Genomic DNA, 20,427 nt, shown 5'->3' with positions numbered 1-20,427 from the left:
TCCTCAGGCAAATAGTTTGTCTGAGGGAGACAGACAGTGGTCTCTGAAATATAGCTTTATTTTCCACATTCTGGCGTTTCTGTGGCCCCTTGTATTTGATGGAATTTCTGTTTTAACAGAAAATATTTCAAACACATATATATATATATATATATATATATATATATATATATATATATATATATATATATATATATACATATATATGTGTGTGTGTGTGTGTGTGTGTGTGTGTGTGCGTGCTGTTCATAATGACTATAATCACACAGCCTACAAACGACCTTTCGAAACTCGACGTTACCCCCAAACGTTTCTTTCTCCGATCAAACGTTTCTCCCTTCAGAAACGTCCACCTGACGTAAACACCCTCGCAGTGAGTGGTGGAACGCGTCAGTCTTCTGTCTGTCAGTCTGTTTCGACAGTCTATTTCCCGTCACAAAACTATCCTTTTTTTATTTATTTTATTTTAAGCCCTCTCCAAAATGGCGACTCTTTTCTTGGAAAAGATTAAAAAGAAAGTTACAGTGAGAGAGAGAGAGAGAGAGAGAGAGAGAGAGAGAGAGAGAGAGAGAGAGAGAGAGAGGAAGGGGAGAACTAAGCCTCCTTTTAGTATCTTGGAAGGTGGGAGGGGGGGAGGGGAGGGGAAGGACCCTCCTACTCATTACTTCTCACTTCCTGCCTATTTAAAGGATTTCCACTTCTCTCCTTCCCCCTTCCTAAGCTCTCTCTCTCTCTCTCTCTCTCTCTCTCTCTCCTAGGTACACCACTGTATTTCGTCCCAACTGTTCTAAAGATAACTCAACCCTCATATATCATCTGACTGTTTCCGTAGGGAGGGTATCAATGCCGTAAAACTTATGCGGTGCACTGTAGGCGTTACTTTTAAGGTTCTTTGCAGCGTCCTTCCTTTAGGCCCTCTCAGCTGCAACCCCTTTCGTTCCTTTTACTGTACCCTCCTTCATATTCTCCTTCTTCCATCTTACTTTCTCAACCCTCCCTAACAATTGATTCATAGTGCAAATTGCTTTGAGGTTTTCCTCCTGTTACACCCTTTCAAACCTTTTACTGCCAATTGTTTCAGCGCTGAATGACCCATAGGTCCCAGTGCTTGGCCTTTTGGCCCACCCTATATTCGATTCGATAGTTTCATTTCATCACCTTGACGTAAAACTTGAAATTAAAGAGTTTCTCATTCATATATAATTTAATCTCCGTTTTTACGAAAAAGTAAAAAATGCCCCGAAGTTTCTTCGGCGCAATCGAGATTTCTGTACATCTTATAATCAAGGCCACCGAAAATAGATCTATCTTTCGGTGGTTTCGGTATAACGCTATATGAGCCGCAGCCCATGAAACTTTAACCACGGCCAGGTGGTGGCCTGGCCTATGTCGTTGCCAGATGCACGATCATGGCTAATTTTAACTATAAATAAAATAAAAACTACTGAGGCTAGAGGGCTGCAATTTGTTATGATTGATGATTGGAGGGTGGATGACCAACATACCAATTTGCAGCCCTCTGGCCTCAGTAGTTTTTGAGAGCTGAGGGCGGACAGAAAAAGTGCGGACAGAATAAAGCGCGGACGGACAGACAAAGCCGGCACAATAGTCTTCTTTTACAGCAAACTAAAAGCTATAGAGTGAAAATTTCACCACATGACGAAGAAGCACATCCGGGCACTCTCCGCACAAAAATAAAAGAGAAAAACGACCCGTTTACGCACGCGTATTCCAACCAGACCTTTATTGAAAGAGACGACGGCACAGACAGACAGACAGACAGGAATAAGGAATGTCTTCTCTTGCCGTCTCTTGCAAGCTCTGCCGTTGCTGGTGTTGCCGACTTCCTAGTGCGGCCGGGCACTGTGCCCACCTCATCGGGGACAACAAAAACATTGGCATCGGGAGCGTATGTTTGTTTTGCATGTAGAGCTACCGCGGTTGATAGAGAAGATTCTCTCTCTCTCTCTCTCTCTCTCTCTCTCGTTTGTTTTTGCATGTAGAGTTACTGCGGTTGATAGGGAATCTCTCCTCTCTCTCTCTCTCTCCCTCTCTGTCGTTTCTTTTGCTTGTAGAGTTACTGCGGTTGATAGGGAATCAATCTCTCTCTCTCTCTCTCTCTCTCTCTCTCTCTTTGTCTTGTGTAAAGTTCCTGTGGTTGACGGGGAATCTCTCTCTCTCTCTCTCTCTCTCTCTCTCGCTTGTTTTGGATGTAAAGTTACTGATGTTAGTACAGAATCCCCGTCGTACCCCTTTCTCTCTCTCTCTCTCTCTCTCTCTCTCTCTCTCTCTCTCTCTCTTACGGCAAATCTGAAGAGCCTCATGGGCTCATAAGCGAGAAAAAGCTGCCTAAATAGAGTAAACGGAGCAGACGTTCTAAAGCGACCGACCTTTTCTTATCAACCTCCGCTCATCTGCACCTTGTGCAAGAATGACAGTGGGGGCGTTTGACACCCCCCCCATCTCCCCAATACCCTTCCCCGTCCAGCTACCCCTACCCTCACTTCATAAATTATTAAACAAACAAAAAACAGGCAGATTAGATATATGGAGATCGTTCATTAGAGGAAGAGGGGCATTTATAAATCATTCGGGGTATGTCATATAGAGCATTTAAGGAGAATAGAACAGAATAGAGAGTTTGCGCCAAAGGCCAGGCAAGCGCTGTGACGTCTGATGAGGTCAGTCAGCGCTGAAACTAAAATGGACATTAAAAGGGTTTTATTAAAGGTGTAATAGGAGGAAAACAGAGGTTTGAAATGTGTAACAGGAGGAAAACAATGGTCTGAAAGGTGTAGCAGGAGGAAAACAAAGCTCTGAAAGGTGTAACAGGATGAAAACAAAGGTTTGGAAGGTGTAACAGGAGGAAAACAAAGGTCTGAAAGGTGTAACATGCGGAAAACAAAGGTTTTAAAGGTGTAACAGGCGGAAAACAAAGGTCTGAAAGGTGTAACAGGAGGAAAACAAAGGTCTGAAAGGTGTAACAAGAGGAAAACGAAGGTCTGAAAGGTGTAACAGGAGGAAACAAAGGTCTGAATCGTGTAACAGGAGGAAAACAAAGGTTTTATAGGTGTAACAGAAGGAAAATCTCGCAGGTACACTATGAATCAATTATTAGGAGAGGGTTGAGGAAACTAAGATGGCAGAAAGGGATTAAGAACAGAGGTACAGTCAAAGGGAATGAAAGGGCTTGCAGCTACTAAGAACCTTTTGAAGTGACGCCTACAGCGCACTGCGTGAAGTACACTGAGGGAGTAAAAACGTTCGGTTCACAGAAGCGTTTGTGAACGACACCGCGCGCGGTAGATTCAAAGCTATAAAAACGTGACCTGGGATTGTCTTCTGCATCGCGAAAGGAGTTTAAAGGTTTTTATATCTGGGGCAATAAATATCGAGGCGCACTCTGTGGGCGTCGGTGGTGGGCGAGAAAGTTGAATTTTGCGGAGAGGAGAAGCCGGTGGATGGGTCACGGTCTTGCAAAATTTGCGCAACGATGAAGACTGCTTTTTTTTTTTTTTTTTTTTTTTTGCAAGCGACTGAGCGTTTAAAAGTAGAACGACAGGTATTTGAGTAGTCTGTGGTTCTTTTATTTATATGTATATATATACACACGTGTATATATATATGTATATATATAAAAATATATATTTACAATGGGTGTAAATCCTGACCGGTTTTGTCTGTATGTCTGAAGACGCTTTCAGACATAAAGACGAAACTGGCCAGAATTTACACCAAGTTTTTCATTTTCCCCTGTGGTAAAGTTGAATAGATAAATCACTCGTCAGTGTGATTATAAATATATATATATATATATATATATATATATATATATATATATATATATATACATATACATACATACATACACAAGCCAAGAGAACACCGCGCTTATACCAACCACAACCACACACACATACACACACACACACACACACAAAGCTCAAAGACCTGACACCCAAACCTCAGCAAACCCAAGACCTAAATACTATAGAACCGAAATGACCCAAAAACAAAACAAAACAATCCTTTGACCCCTCCTTACCTTTCCCGTTGCTGGGCTTCCGGTTCCAAATGGCCCCCGGAAGCGGAAGGCACTGCCAGACGACGCACTGGGACATTCGGACGCTCTCCCTCATCACGGCCGCCCTCCGCCCACCCTCCCGGAGGATGACCTCCCTATCCCAGCCTCTCAGGCCGCCCAGTTCCAGCCCGGCCGCCCCGACGTGCACCACGTGGGCTTGGGTGCTGTCCACGCTGACCTGGGAAGGGCAGCGCCTGGTGGAGGTGGGCGTGGGTGGGGCGTCGTAGGTGAAGGTGTAGGACGACGAGGGCGTGGGCGGCGGCTCGTGGCTGCTGAGGGAGGCGCAGGAGGAGGAAGGCAGCGGCGGGGGTGATACGTGCCTGCGGGCGAGATGACGGAGAGGATTCTTGTTAAAAGAGAGGTTTTTCAAATTCCTGAAATTATTATTATTATTATTATTATTATTATTATTATTATTATTATTATTATTTTATATGTTTAAATAATTAATCAATCAATTATTATTATTATTATTATTATTATTATTATTATTATTATTATTATTATTTATCGATTTGTTTAATCAATTGACTTATTTATTCATTCATTCATTCATGAAGTTATTTATGTATTATTATTATTATTATTATTATTATTATTATTATTATTATTATTAATTAAACAATTAATTCATTCATTTATTTATACATTCACTCATTCATTTATGTATTTATTTAGTTACTGATGATGATGATGATGATGATGATGATGATGATGGATGATTATTATTATTATTATTATTATTATTATTATCACTCATCATCATCATCTTGTCAACAAACCTGCATAAAAGAAAGTGAAAAGTAAAAAAAATTAAAGTCTGCACAAGATGAGACTGAAATAAAATATTAATAAATAAATAAAACTATAGCTACCCTTATCAAGCAGAAGAGAGAGAGAGAGAGAGAGAGAGAGAGAGAGAGAGAGAGAGAGAGAGAGAGAGAGAGAGAGAGAGAGGGCAGCGCAGGTGGTTCCCGCATCAAAATGTCTCTTTTAATAATCTAGGAGTCTTCGCCGAGTGATGATGAAACTTCCGCCGAGATTACATTTTCTTGAAGGTTACATTTTCTTGAAGCTGTTTTCTTTTAGCCTTATTCCATGTCAGGCTATGTTTAGTTGACTGACAGGCTCAAAATTAAGAGAGCATTCTTATCCTTCGCCTTCTTCGCTTCAATGGAGCGTCCTACCAATCGCACACCACACACAATGTATATATATATACATACATATATACATATATATATACATTATATATATATACATTTATATATATATATATATATATATATATATATATATATAATATTATACCATAACTTAAATAACATCGTACAAAGATACATCATGAATTAGCTACTTAAATTTTTGTAATAATAATAATAATAATAATAATAATAATAATAATATAATAATAATAATAATAATGAAGACGTTTATGCTGTCTATCATTATTTATATATATTAACACAGCCGCAAATATAATAACAACTGCTTAAAATAACGTTAAGCCACATAAATAATCTTATTAATGCGGCAAAGATAAAAAAAAATTACTTAAATTAATATTAATCTACATAAATAACCTTATTAACACCCGAAATATAATAACAATCACTAAAATTAATATTAAGCCACAAAAATAACCTCATCAATACCCTCTTAGCGCCATCAACCTTACCTCCTCGAGGTCGTCGGCGAATGAAAATCCCCCGGGGGAGAGATGGCCTTCCTCTGGGCCACGGGCGTCACGCTGCCCTCCCTGAGGGTGTCCTGAGACGCCCTCCGACTCATCAGGGGGGAATTCTGCCATTTCTCCTTGAATCTCCTTCGGGCGCTGGGCGTGCCCGGCGAATCCTCCAACGCCCTGCGGGGTAAAGTGGGCGTCTGGATGCCCACGGAGCGCGTCTTGGGCGCCGGGGACGGCGGGGCGGGCGTGGGCGTAGGCGTGGGCGTCGTCGAGGTGGAGGTGGAGGTGATGGTGTCTTGCGAGATCGTGGAGTTCCTGTCGCCCTTGCGATTCTTCCGACGGGGGAATGGGGAGAGGGCGTACTGAAGGAAGGACGCCATGTCCTCACTATTTTTATTTTCGAATCAAAAATCTAAATATTCACGTGAATAATTTGTACACGTCAACTTCCCTTCGTTAGATTCTAACACCGACACTCGTCTCGACAAACAACACTTGACCGCGGTATGACCTGAGGTCATTTGCTGCCACCATTGTGCGGGAAATGAGGGAAAGGTCACTGTACTTCCCCTTCACCTTCTGTTACTTCCTAATGAACACCATAATATTCTTTGGAAGCTTCCTGAATTTCAAGTCAGTGGCCCTTTGGGTGGGACCGTTCCATATGAATAGGTTTCATCTTCTGAATAATAATTATATATAAAAATAATAAAATGGTGTAATTAAGGTTACAAACACAGTCATGTAAGGTCACGAACATAGGCTCCCATCAGCCGTTATTTCCATACAAGGTACAAAGGGAACTTGGTGAAGAAATAGATTCCAAATTCACCGGGCGATCCATCGTTTCCCAAAGAGCCAGTGCCGAACACACCCTGGAAAAAGACAAATATATAACTGTCATTGCAATCAAAGATAAAAATCTTATATTAATAATTTTAACAAGTATATACCAGGTACCAGGGGGAAACTTTAAAGAGTGTCAGAAACTTAATATTACTTAGCTAACACTTATTATTACTTAATATACCAGGGAAGGTTCATAGTAATAGGGGTTTATATTATTGCAGGTCGAAGAATGAAAGAGTACCTGGAACTGGTGAGTATACAAATGAGACACTGTGGTATGGTAGTGAAAGTATAATTGTCTTTCGAGGTGTATCTATCAAGGTGTAATGTACACCTGAGGGAAGGAAAAGTCTCAAAGCAATGGATGAGGAAAATAATTGTCCTATTTCGTAGAGGTAGTGTTTGTAAAAAAATATGTAACTATAAAATCATGCATATGCACCTTTTATCTGAATTCCCCAGAGATAATTGTTCAATATGATTTATATATAATAGCCGTTCTTCTGTGTGAATATAAACAATGTTGATAAAAAATATATAATTGTAAAATCATGCATATGTACCTTTTATCTAAATTCCCCCCAAAAAATGTTCTGTATTAACTTATCAAGAAGACAGAAATGGCTCTGTCTACCGTCTGCGAATCTCGAATCACGTGGAAAAGGATATATCTGGCAAATTACGACAGAAAACCAGTAAATAACTACTGGGAAAGAATATATCTGGTGAATTTAGGACAGAAAACATATAAAAAAATACAATACATGCAGCAATCTACAAATAAAGAGAGAAAATAACACATGGGAAAGAATATATCTGGTAAATTCAAGACAGAAAACCAGTAAATAACTAATGGGAAAGAATATAGCTGGTTAACTTAAGAAATAAAACATATAAACAACTAAATTACGCCCAGCAACCTTCAGATAAAGAGTAAAACTAGCGAGCCATTTCATGAACACCGTAATAAAGATACGAAAACTGATAACAGAAGGGTAACTACGGACAGTCTAAAACCATTTTAACCTCCAGTTATCAGAGTCATACGTCTTCTCCCCACGGACGTAATTAGGCAGCTCAATTAGCGTTCACCTTCCGAAGGAAAAATAGAAAATGAAATAAAATTCACCCTTTAAGTGCCTTCGCGCTAGACCTGGCTATAATCAAGAGGAAGAATAATTAATGACTTCCATAATACGTTCCCCGGATGCCATTTTACAAATGTCTCCCATGTGTGTCTTTAACATTTTGACCACACTGCGTGTTGCCTTCTCTCTCTCTCTCTCTCTCTCTCTCTCCTATGTGCAGCTTAGTGCGAGGGAGAATGTAACTCTCTCTCTCTACTATGTGCAGCTGAGTGCAAGGAATCTAAAACCACTATGTACTGCTTAGTGCAAGGAAAAAATTTCTCTCTCTCTCTCTCTCTCTCTCTCCCCACTATGTACTGCTTAGCACGAGGAACTGTAATCTCTCTCTCTCTCTCTCTCTCTCTCTCTCTCTCCATAACGCTAAATTCGAATAAAGCATTTGATAAATCAATAAACATACAATAAGTGAGATATTGCCCTGAAAAAGCAAAATGTATTAAGCTCTCTCTCTCAAGTTAATTCAGTAGTTATCTGCCTTGAATAATGTAAATATCAAATGTCAAGGGTAAATCTACCCGTGAAATAGCGAAATACCATATAAGCTATACAAAGCAATTATATGCGAAATGAATAACATTCTCCCTCTCTCTTTCAATAATCATATCTTTCCCTTATACACACACATTAAATATTTATATACAGTATATATACAGTAAATATACATATATGTGCATATTTATATATATACTTATATTTACAAATATATACACACACACATATATATATATATATATATATATATATATATATTTAATCTTGAGTACCACTGTAATTAAGGCTTTACCTGGGCAGGCTAACTGCTTGCATACCAGCATGTTTTTCCCCAACTTCCGACTCAGCAGGTAAAGCCTGCTAGTTACAGTGGTACTCCAGGTTCCAACTTTTATGACTTGCGTGGCTTGGCTATAGCGAACTTGCCTTTCAACTGAAAGACCTGGGTCTGATCCAAAAGTGAGTTAGAGATTTATTTCTGTTCCACACGTGATTTGTGTTGATTATTTCATATATATATCCTATATATACATATATATATATATATATATTACTACATCAAAGCATCACAGGCTCTTTCCTGAAAAAAGGTCTCAAGAGAGGTCTTCGGCCGAGAAACAAAGGCTAAAATACCATTTTTTGTTTGCTGATTTTCAATCAACTTCATATACCTATAAACAATATCATTAGGAGTTCTTCTAACAAAATGTCTTATATCTTTAAGCCTTACTAACAGATATGCAATGTCCCGATCTATAAATTAATTCATTAACAATTCTCATAATAATGTCCAAATATCTTTGGACTTGACACAGATTATACATTTTCCCTCTCAGGAAAGAACTTAAATCTCTCAGGGAACCAAGTTATATACAATGACGAACGACTTATTAAGTAAGATTACGCGATGGAAGTATTTTATTATTATTATTATTATTATTATTATTATTATTATTATTATTATTATTATTATTATTATTATCATCATCATTTGTGGTGCATCACTATATTGTGATCGAAAATAATGAGTAAAAAAAGCCACAACAATGTAACTGATAAACTGTATTTTTCAAGATATCCTTTTTTGTAATTTTTGGTATCTTGAAAAATACAGTTTATCAACTACATTATTGTGGCTTTTTACTCATTATTATTATTATTATTAACGACTTACCAAGTAAGCTTTCGCGATGAAAGTATTTCATTACTTTATTATTATTATTATTATTATAATTATTATTATTATTATTATTATTATTATTATTATTATTATTAGTCAGATGATGAACCCTATTCATATGGAACAAGCCCACCAAAGGGGCCACTGTCTTGAAATTCAAGCTTCCAAAGAATATTAAGGTGTTCATTAGGAAGAAGTAAGAGGAGGTAGCCTAAAGGGAAATACAGAAAGTAGAGATCTCACTTATTAAAAAGAAAAAATTAATAAATTAATAAATAAGAAATAGATAATAATGTATTAAAATGCAAGGAAAATAGTATTAGTTTAGTAAATGCAATTTACTCCCATTCCCTGTTCCAAATTCACCCTCCCCCCCCCACCACTCTCCCTTCTCTCACTCCCCCACCCGCTTTTCGGAGGACTTTACGACGGACGCCAAGTGGCGCCAGGTAAAGGGAACTCAAACAATGGCCCCTATTGTTTCCGGTATTCAGAGGCGAATCCATTCTTCGATTGGCTTCGTAGAAGAAGAAGAAGAAGAAGAAGAAGAAGAAGAAGAAGAAGAAGAAGAAGAAGAAGAAGTTGTGATCACCATATTGAGGGATGCCTCCTTTAGAGAGAGAGAGAGAGAGAGAGAGAGAGAGAGAGAGAGAGAGAGAGAGAGAGAGACAAGAGTGGAGCACCAGGAGAGAAATGGGAGTGATGCAACCAGAGAGAGAGAGAGAGAGAGAGAGAGAGAGAGAGAGAGAGAGAGAGAGAATGTGGGGTACCAGGGAGGAGAGAGAAATGAATGGTGGAACCCTGAGAGAGAGAGAGAGAGAGAGAGAGAGAGAGAGAGAGAGAGAGAGAGAGAGAGAGAGAGAATGTGGAATATCGGGGAAGAGAGAAATGAACGGTGGCAAGCAGAAAACGAGAGAGAGAGAGAGAGAGAGAGAGAGAGAGAGAGAGAGAGAGAGAGAGAGAGAGAGAGAGAATGTGAAATAGCAGCGGAGAGAGAGCGAGAGAGAGATGAAGGTGGAAAAGAGATAGACAGACTGACAGACAGAGATTTAATCGGTCGCTAGTGAATGTATGCCTGCGCGCAAGAGCGTTTGTCGACTGCCCCCTTTTGTAAAAAAAAAAAAAAAGGGGGGCGTCTTGCCTAAACTGTATATACTCGTTCGCAGAAGTAACAAGATCTCAACCGCAATTTAGCTGTCAATCAAACGCCAATCTTAGAACGCAAGTAATTTTCTGCATAGCTTATTGTACAGCAACACTTCCGGGGGCCCTTGAAGTACGGAAAAACTCGCCTGAGACAAAAAATTACAAAACAAAAAACCTGAATGAAAGTCTAGGCGACATTATGACGAAACATATGAAAGCAATTAACAAGAAAAATGCGCGCGGACCCAACACCACCCCTTGGCGGGTGACACCCGAACACAATGTGTGATATTATCGCCAGCGGAAGTTCTTCTGTCTAACTAATCTGCCTTCAAGTACTGTATTTATTATTATTATTATTATTATTATTATTATTATTATTATTATTATTATTATTATTATTATCTTAGACATTTGGTCATTTAGATTCTCTGCATGAATAATGTATATGCGGTTGCTTTCCCTATAAACTTTTTCAAGTATTTAATTTCATATACACGTACACACATACGCGTACTGTACACCTACACGTGCACGTATAAATAACACGCACGTACATAAATCACAGGAATAACAATGTGGACACACATATATATATACATATATATATATATATATATATATATATATATATATATATATATATATATATATATATATATATATATATATATAAAACATATATTTATATCTACATAGATATATAGGCTATATACATATACATGTATATATACATGTATAGCGTGTGTGTGCGTGTGTGTGTGTGTGTGTGTGTCTGTATGCACTAGCACTCATCTGCTTATCCTCTCGCAAGTTGCATTTCCAACATCCCACGAGCAAAATCAACCACGAGCGCACCAAGATTCCAGGCAACAATATAATACTTAAGCTGGTAAACCAGCCCCTTCAACGAGCAACGAACACGCATCAACAAAACGTGTAATTCTTCCGCAACAACAAAATACCCAACATTACCGACGACCACAAGAAAAAGGACAATGTAAAAAATAAAAATAAAATATTTTTTTTTTTTCAAAAACATGTCCCCAGAATGTCACGAGATGAACGGCTACCGAGACGGCGAGAGGAGCTGTTGGAGGCGACGTGTGTAATTACAGTAGGCTGGTGCAGCTCGGGCTGACGTGGCCACTCAGCCCGGGGCAATCTGGTCTTCAGACTCTGTTTAATCTGGTCTTCTGACTGTTTAATCTGGCATTCAGACTCTGTTTAATCTGGTTTTCAGGGTCTGCTTAATCTGGTCGTCAGACTCTGTGTAATCTGGTCTTCAGACTCAGGCCTTGAGACTCAATTCAATCTGGTCTTCAGACTCTGTTTTAACCTGGTCTTCAGACTCTGTTTAATCTGGTCTTCAGACTCTGTTTAATCTGGTCTTCAGACTGTTTAATCTGGCATTCAGACTCTGCTTAATCTGGTCTTCAGACTCTGTTTAATCTGGTCTTCAGACTCAGCCCTTGAGACTCAATTTAATCTGGTCTCCAGACTCAGCCCTTGAGACTCAATTTAATCTGGTCTTCAGACTCAGCCCTTGAGACTCAATTTAATCTGGTCTTCAGACTCAATATAATCTGGTCTTCAGACTGTTTAATCTTGTCTTCAGACTCTGCTTAATCTGGCCTTCAGACACTGTTTAATCTGGTCTTCAGATTCTGTTTAATCTGGTTTTCAGACTCTTTAATCTGGACTTCAGACTCAATACAACCTGGTCTCCACACTCAATATAATCTGGTCTTCAGACTCAATATAATCTGGTCTTCATACTCAATATAATCTGGTCTTCAGACTCAATATAACCTGGTTTCCACACTCAATATAATCTGGTCTTCAGACTCAATATAATCTGGTCTCCAGACTCAATATAATCTGGTCTTCAGACTCAATTTAATCTTGTCTTCAAACTCAATTTAATCTGGTCTTTGGACAACATAATTTGGTCTTCAGACTCAATATAATCTGGCCTTCAGATCCAATATAATCTGGCCTTTCAGACTCAATATAATCTGGTCTTCATGCCCAATATAACCTGGCCTTCAGACCCAATAATAATCTGGCCTTTCAGACCCAATATAATCTGGCCTTTCAGACTCAATATAATCTGGTCTTCAGGCTCAATATGATCTGTCTTCATGCTCAATTTAATCTGGTTCTCAGACAGTTTATATATATATATATATATATATATATATATATATATATATATATATATATATATATATATATATTATGTGTGTATGTGTATCTGCATATATATGCACATCCTCTTAAGCAATTATCACTTGACATCAACACCGCGAAAGGCAACAATTACTCAGGAATGTTTTTGCGATGGGACGAGACTTTGTCACGGAAACTGAAACATCTTCATGTCGTGAAACCTTCGCATCTTCTCTCACTGTGAAGAACGTTCTAACTTTTTTTTAACTTTTTAAATGGTTCCTCACTTTCAGTCATCTGTTCTGCTGAAAGGGGGCCACAATTTCTCCGTGGTACTACAGACGCACCAGTTAGGAATATGTAAATTTGTCATACACTATATCGGTCATCTGGCATTTCTCAAAGTACGATGTGGTCCCATTCCTAATTACCAGGAATATCAGAGTTGGGTCAGTAACAGATGGCAAAAGGGCACTTTCATTTGGTTCTTTCCCAAACGCTCTTTTCCTTGTCAGTTTTCTGTAAAAGAAAACTATTGCGCCGGCTTTTTCTATCCGTCCGCACTTTTACTGGCCACATTTTTCTGTCAGCCCTCAGATCTTGAAAACTACTGAGGCTAGAGGGCTGCAAATTGGTATCTTGATCATCCACCTACCGATCATCAAACATACCAAATTGCAGCCCTCTAGCCTCAGTAGTTTTTATTTTATTTAAGGTTAAAGTCAGCCATAATCGTGCTTCTGGCAACGATATGAGTTTCAAGTTTCATGGGCCGCGGCTCATACAGCATTATACCGAGCCCATTGAAAGACAGACCTATTTTCGGTGGCCTTGATTATACGCTGTACAGAAAACTTGACTGCACCGAAGAAACTTCGGCGCATGTTTTACTTATTTTTATTTCGTCTTTTAAAGTAATACAATATTTTCTTTCCTGAGGTTGATGAAAACTATCTCTCAATGATTTTCACTCTGTAGTAGATCAAGCATGAATACCTGAATACCTCATTTTTGCTCAGGGTATTTCTTAACAGACAGGGACATAGAAATTGATTCTGTAAGAACAGAACCTCAAGGAAATTTAGCCTTAAATCTCGCTTATGATATTGACAAAATATCCGATATATCCAAACTAATGGATACTCATGACAAGAGCACACACTTTAATTAGAATCTCTTGTCCAACTAACATGAATACCTAGTTTTTGATCAGTGTATTTCTTAAAAGATAAGGACAGAGAAAGAAGCCTATTCAATTTTAGTCTTTATTTAGATACAGAACACCAGAGAAATCAAAATCTCTCTTATGATAATGACAGAATATCTGCTATTTTCAAACCAATGGAGACTAATCACACGAGCGCACGCTAATTAGAAACTCTTGTCCGACTAATAGATACTTATCGCACGAGCACACAACCTTAAATCTACAGGCTGCACCCTCCGTGGAATCTCTTCTCCAGAAGAGAAAAAGGGCCACGGGATAAACGTCCCTATAAACTAGGCAAGAGATAATGGAAATCTTTAAAACTACTGCTCGGAACCGAGCCCTAAAACCAAAGGCAATAACGAGGTCGTATTTATGGCCTCAATAAATCTAACAATGGCCCTGAGATGAAAGAGGGTGTATTATAATGACGAGAGCCGTAACGCAATAAGGGATAAAATAAAAGGAGGACCTACGCCGAGGCCTTCTGGAACCTTTCGGCTGGATATCATTATATCGCCCACAGAATCTGGCGCGGTTCTAAGCTGCGGACCTGCGGAACGCCTCAGTGTTATTGACTGACGGTACTGCAGGGGAGCTGATTGAACTGGACAAGATCTACCATCCTTTACCTACGATATCATATCTTTGCGAATATGGTTGGGCTCATGAGTTAATGATCTTCACTTGTTATTCTAAGTTTATGCAGCTTCCAAAAACTGCACAAAGGATAATAACATGCAATAATAAGCAAGAGCGATTAGTACACAGTACACCCTTGCCCAGGTTACTCAAATATTGCCAGTTATGAATCTAATTTATGCGAGTGTTCGTGTTTTTGTACTCCTTAATAAATCTCAAAAGTAAAAAGACATCTTTCAAAAAATTACACATAAGAGTGTAATAAGCTAAAGCGATTAGGACCAAGCACACCTCCCCCAAGGCTACTCAAATATTGCCAATTGCGAAGCATCTAAACCTACAAAAATCCTCTTCTTCATGAGAGCGTGTTAGTGTTTTAGTACGTTGGTGACAACTCTCAGGAGTAAACAAACCTCAACCAAACTCAGTAAATAGTTATATTTAGTGGTTAACTTTCTCAAAATTCATAATTCCTGGAAATTCCCCAAACATATACAGACACACACTTGATGAATTCTGCAACTCAATTCAGTTGCGTTTGTCTCTTTTTTTTTTAACAACCCTTATATCTGGAACTATCAATTTCAGGCGGTGATGCAAAGAAAAAAATCTGTACAAATGTGTTGCTTCACTCATATGAAAGTAAAATGAAGTGTTTCCACAAAGTAACATAGGAGATGGAAATATACTTATGTCGTAAATAAGATGCCCATGCTAACTGGTAGATCGTGTTTCTTATGCTTAGGAGTCAATGCTCATCTCTCTCATCCTTATGAAGTGAATACCACTTATCTCTCTTTCTCATCCTTATGAAGTCAATACCACCTCTCTCTGTCTCTGTTTCTCTCTCTCTCTCTCTCTCTCTCTCTCTCTCATCCTTATGAAGTCAATACTACCTCTACCTCTCTCTCTCTCTCTTTCTCTCTCTCTCTCTCTCTCTCTCATCCTTATGAAGTCAATACCACCTCTCTCTCTCATCCTTGTGAAGTCAATACCAACTCTCTCTCTCTCTCTCTCTCTCTCTCTCTCTCTCTCTCTCTCTCTCTCTCTCTACGAGTCCTGCAAGTATAAGTAATTTTAACCCCCCGAGACGGCCGCCCGCGTCCAACGGACCCATGAATTTCACATGAAAGGCTTCCATAACCGTCAAATTGAAGTATTTTTCCCCTTCCCTTTTTTGGGATAAGTTCGACGGGTGCTTTCTACTAGAAGGGCCTTCGTCAGCAGGTTTCAGCATATTCAAAGATGTAAGCTCATTCAAACGGACGCGAGACGCTGTATTCATACCATCGTAAAAAACAAAAATAATAAAAAATGAAGCAATCCAGTTTTCAGTACAGCATATAATCAAGACCACCGAAAATAGATCTATCTTTCGGTGGTCTCGGTATAATGCTGCAGGAGCCGCGGCCTTTAAAATTTTAATCACGGCTCGGTTGTGGCCTGGCCTATATCGTTGCCAGACGCACGAGTATGGCTAACTTTAACCTTAAATAATATCAAAACTACTGAGGCTAGAGGACTGCAGTTTGGTATGTTTGACGATTGCAGGGTGGATGATCAACTTACCAAATTGCAGCCCTCTATCCTCAGTAGTTTTTAAGATCAGAGGGCAGACAGAAAAAGTGCGGACGGACAGACAAAGCCGGCACAATAGTTTACAGAAACCAAAAAGTCTTATGAAAAGCCTTATGAAAACTGCCTGTGTGGGAAGGGTACTCAACTGCAGCCTTCCACGAAGGAAAAGAACAAGTTTAGACTTAAGAGGTTTGTCGTAACGTTTGGTGTCGGAGATCGTAAAGATACGACGTCTTATGTCAGGTCGTATTAACACGTCGGCGTGGACGATAGTATTTCCGCTGTCGGTTTCAACTTACGTCAGTTTTTTTTTTGTGATCTTGGGTAAATATTCTCAATTTTTGTCTGCTTGCACCAATCTACACTCAATGCTTGTGGATTATTATTATTATTATTATATTATTATTATTATTATTATTATTATTATTACTATTAAACAAAGCCATTCATCATTATATGTATTTAAGTATGTATTTATATTATTATTATTATTATTATTATTATTATTATTATTATTATTATTATTATTATTATTATTATTATTCAACGGATGAACCCTATTCATATGGAACAGGCCAACCACAGGGTCCACTGATTTGTAATTCAAGCTTCCAAAGAATATGATGTTCATTTGAAAGAAGTAACAGAGGGTAACAGGAAATACAGAAAGGTGAGAACAGTTATTCGAAAAGAACAAACAAATTAACAAATGAATAAATAAATAAATAGACAAAAATGTAAACCGATTATAAAATACAAAGAGAATTGCTTTAGTGAAGTAATGCATTACACCTTCGACTGAACTTTTGAGGTTCCAGTTGCGTGTGGTATGTATGTATGTGCGAGTATATACATACATACATGCACATACACATACATCTGTACTCTAACATACACACATACATATGTACTCTAATACTGCATGAAACAATAAACCGTTTACCTATGTCTATAGATAATTTCTTTCCAGATACAAAAAATAGACCATGTAGGTAGCCACCTACCTTTGTAACACTCACTTTCAATACAGAATTCCTGTATCAATCTAAAACTGTCGTTCTTAACCTTTTTATTACCACGCCCCCTCTACGAGGTGGTCCTTCCTCCCAAAAAAACCCTTGCATCTATGGTAAAATCCCCCAGATTTAAGGAAAATGAAAAAAAGGAGAAAGAGAAGGGGTTTCGAGGAATAGGGAGGGAGGTAAATAATTACAAAACATGTTAAGCCCAACGGGTCTAACCAGAGTAGTAGACTATAGGAAACTAACGTTATAAGGCGATACGTTTGCATTTGTTCATAAACTTCTCAATATTAGTTCCTCACTCTTGTTAAGAGAATAACGAATATAATTAGGGAATTTTAAATTTTCCCTAGGGCTCGTTCCTCCCCTGGAAATTGCTGATGCCCCCCAGGTCAAGAACCACTGCTCTGAAAAATATACCTAGCAGTTAATAAACGAGAGAGAGAATTAACTTTCCCACGAGAAGATCCCGCTCATATGGCAAACATGAAATCGAATTAACTTCCCCGGGAGAAAATCCCGATGCGTTCATATGGCGAACATGAAACCGAACTAACTCCATCAGAGCCGACCATTAATTCAATTACCTTAAACTAACAGTTAATACTTTATTCGAGAGCCTCTCCAATATGCAATTCGCTTGATGTACCCTGTCACGAACGGAAATCCAGGAGGATTTCGCGGGATTTGACGGAATATGATGCCGGCACTTTGCGAGGATTTGTCCATGACGTCGACAGGATTCTAATGCAGTCGAAATCCACACGAATTATCAAGTGTATTATAAATAGAATATGGAATTTAGGTCAAAGGCCAAGCGCTGGAACCTATGAGGTCATTCAGCGCTGGAAGGAAAGTTGAGAGTAAAAGGTTTGAAAGGTGTAATAGGAGGAAAACCGCGTTGAGGAAAGTACGATGGAAGAAAGAGAATATGAACGGAGGTACAGTCAAAGGAATGAAAGGGGTTGCAGCCAGGGGCCGATGGGCCGCTGTAAAGATCAAGTGTATTAAAGAGATTGTCATAAAAATACAGACTGTATAATGGTATACATTTATGGAATACCGTTGATACCCAGCTATTATTTTTCTCAGTTTTAGCCCCAAACAGTTTACTGACGTCCATGTGCGTAATTCGCTACGTATGTAAACAGATAATTTGGAATGTTTTTCTAGTGAAGGTGCCCATACCGTTCCTTTCCGTAGCCTGTTAAGGGATCGAACGCGTGTACTCTGATTGTGAACCGCGCGTGCTACCATTCCAACACGAAAGAGAGAGAGAGAGAGAGAGAGAGAGAGAGACTCTGCCCCCTCGGTTACATATCTGAGAGAGAGAGAGAGAGAGAGAGAGAGAGAGAGAGAGAGAGAGAGGCAGCACTCATTCACATATTCATATCTCCCCTAACTTGGAGAGAGAGAGACCACATATTCATATCTCCTAATCTGGAGAGAGAGAGAGAGAGAGAGAGAGAGAGAGAGAGGGGCCTTGCAGCACCCAGTCACATATCTATTCTATTTCCCCTGAACTTGGAGCGCTGGCCCGCCTGACCTTCCAGTACCCTAGTGACTTCGGGGCATTGGAGCAGCGTAGCGTAGCGGCCTTTGGATCGGCGCTGGAAGGAGAATCAAGGTCCCTCGCTTCCAACCAAGGTCCAAAGAAGTGTTAGATAAAAACCCATAAGCTCAATACGGTATAGATAATAGGGAGAAATGTTTCAGTTCTTCATTCTGAGGGATGCAGCGAAAGCTAACTTTATCACTTATTTGGGGAATTTTGTTGAATGATGGCAGTGTCACTACTGTAAGCCGCAAGACTCACTGATTTAATATAAAGATGGAGGCACAAATGTTTCCCTGCCAATCACTAATAGCCTAGTCTGAGAAGTCAGTAGTCCGACGGGTTTTAAGGGCTGCTGAAGAGCAAGAGCCCGTGCTAGCACAAGGCTGGATGAATCTAGATAAAAAAAAAAAAATTCTCAGCCTTTCTTTGGTCGATGCACCCTTTCCACCATATGTCAGAGCGTCACTCCCGCCCCCCTTTTCTAAAATTGTCCCCCTCAAAAGGTGCATTCCAGATAATACGCAACAAAATACTAACACAAACGCAAGAAAGCGTAGAGAACCCCCACCGTGACTTCTCAGTAGTTTTGTGTGGTCCTAGAGCCAGTCTGAGCCTGCCAATCCGTGGTCACAAATCACCCCCTGAAACTCTGAAATTTCCCCCTGGTTGAGAACCACTGAGATAGATCGTAGCCCGACCTGGGATGAACAAGGTCTGGCGGCCTACTCTGACGTCATAATCCGGGACCTTGTTGCTTCCAACAGCCTCCGCTGAAACCGAACGCCGATGATGCTACGATCATCTCCCGAAGCTTGGAGCGAGACTCCTATCGAACCCACGAATGCATCAAATACTTTCACATGTGCAGAGAACCTTTGGCTTCATTCTCCTCACGTTCGGCTCGTAAATCTCTCTCTCTCTCTCTCTCTCTCTCTCTCTCTCTCTCTCTCTCTCTCTCTCTCTCTCTCGTACAGGTAGAAACAGGTGGACGCGGGAGAGGAGATGGGGTAAGAAAGAGCGAGAGTAGAAGAATGCAGAGGTGGCTCGTGAATGAGATGAAGGAGGTAGCAGTCGGGAAGAGATGGGAAATGTGATAAATAGAAGGAACTAGGAAAATTGCAAGTAGAATTAACGAGGCACATGAAAAGGACCCAAGGAGGCTTAGTAGATGAAAAGGGAAGAGAAAAACAAAATCAACCGAAAAAAAGAAAATCGAAAGATTAATTTCGTTAAACAGAATACCATTTAATTGTAAGACAACAGCAAGAACGACAGAAGAGAAATTAGTAATAAACAACAGTTAAGGAGAAAAATCATTTACATGATGCTGATGCAAGAAACGAATTTATACGGAGCTCAAAAGGAAAAGAAGAGCCAAAAGAAGCAATAGAACTTCCGCGAATAAGAAGATATGAAATTCAAATTACCCAAGTGACAGGTAAAAAAGATAAATGCCTCGCCAATGAAGACTAACAGGTGGGAGGGAACCCACTTTGTCCGACTGAATTATGTCTAACATTAAAGAAACAATTCAAGGAATGGAATACAATATAGAATTTAGGCCAAAGGCCAAGCGCTAGGACCTGAAAGGGAAATTGAGGGTAGAAAGGTTTGAAAGGTGTAAGGGAGGAAAAGAAAGGTTTGAAAGGTGTAACAGGAGGA

At 39.4% G+C, this 20,427-nt stretch overlaps 1 protein-coding gene across 3 annotated transcripts in view; it reads right to left on the bottom strand.

The window, feature by feature from the left end:
• Positions 1-20,427, bottom strand: part of LOC136841402 (uncharacterized) — a 265,111-nt gene that overhangs the window by 229,523 nt on the left and 15,161 nt on the right. For all 3 annotated transcript variants that reach the window (XM_067108322.1, XM_067108323.1, XM_067108324.1), the window contains exons 3-4: positions 5,763-6,646; positions 4,046-4,404 (exon numbers count right to left, since the gene is read on the bottom strand). In XM_067108322.1, coding sequence (XP_066964423.1) covers positions 4,046-4,404; positions 5,763-6,151 — 748 coding nt within the window. In that variant the 5' untranslated portion in view covers positions 6,152-6,646. The remainder of the gene's footprint in view (positions 1-4,045; positions 4,405-5,762; positions 6,647-20,427) is intronic.

This window comes from Macrobrachium rosenbergii, chromosome 9 (assembly GCF_040412425.1).
Source record: "Macrobrachium rosenbergii isolate ZJJX-2024 chromosome 9, ASM4041242v1, whole genome shotgun sequence".
Classification (NCBI taxonomy): Eukaryota; Metazoa; Arthropoda; class Malacostraca; order Decapoda; family Palaemonidae; genus Macrobrachium; species Macrobrachium rosenbergii.
The sequence above is the reverse complement of the archived record's forward strand: the minus strand, read 5'-3'. Positions and strand labels throughout refer to the sequence as shown.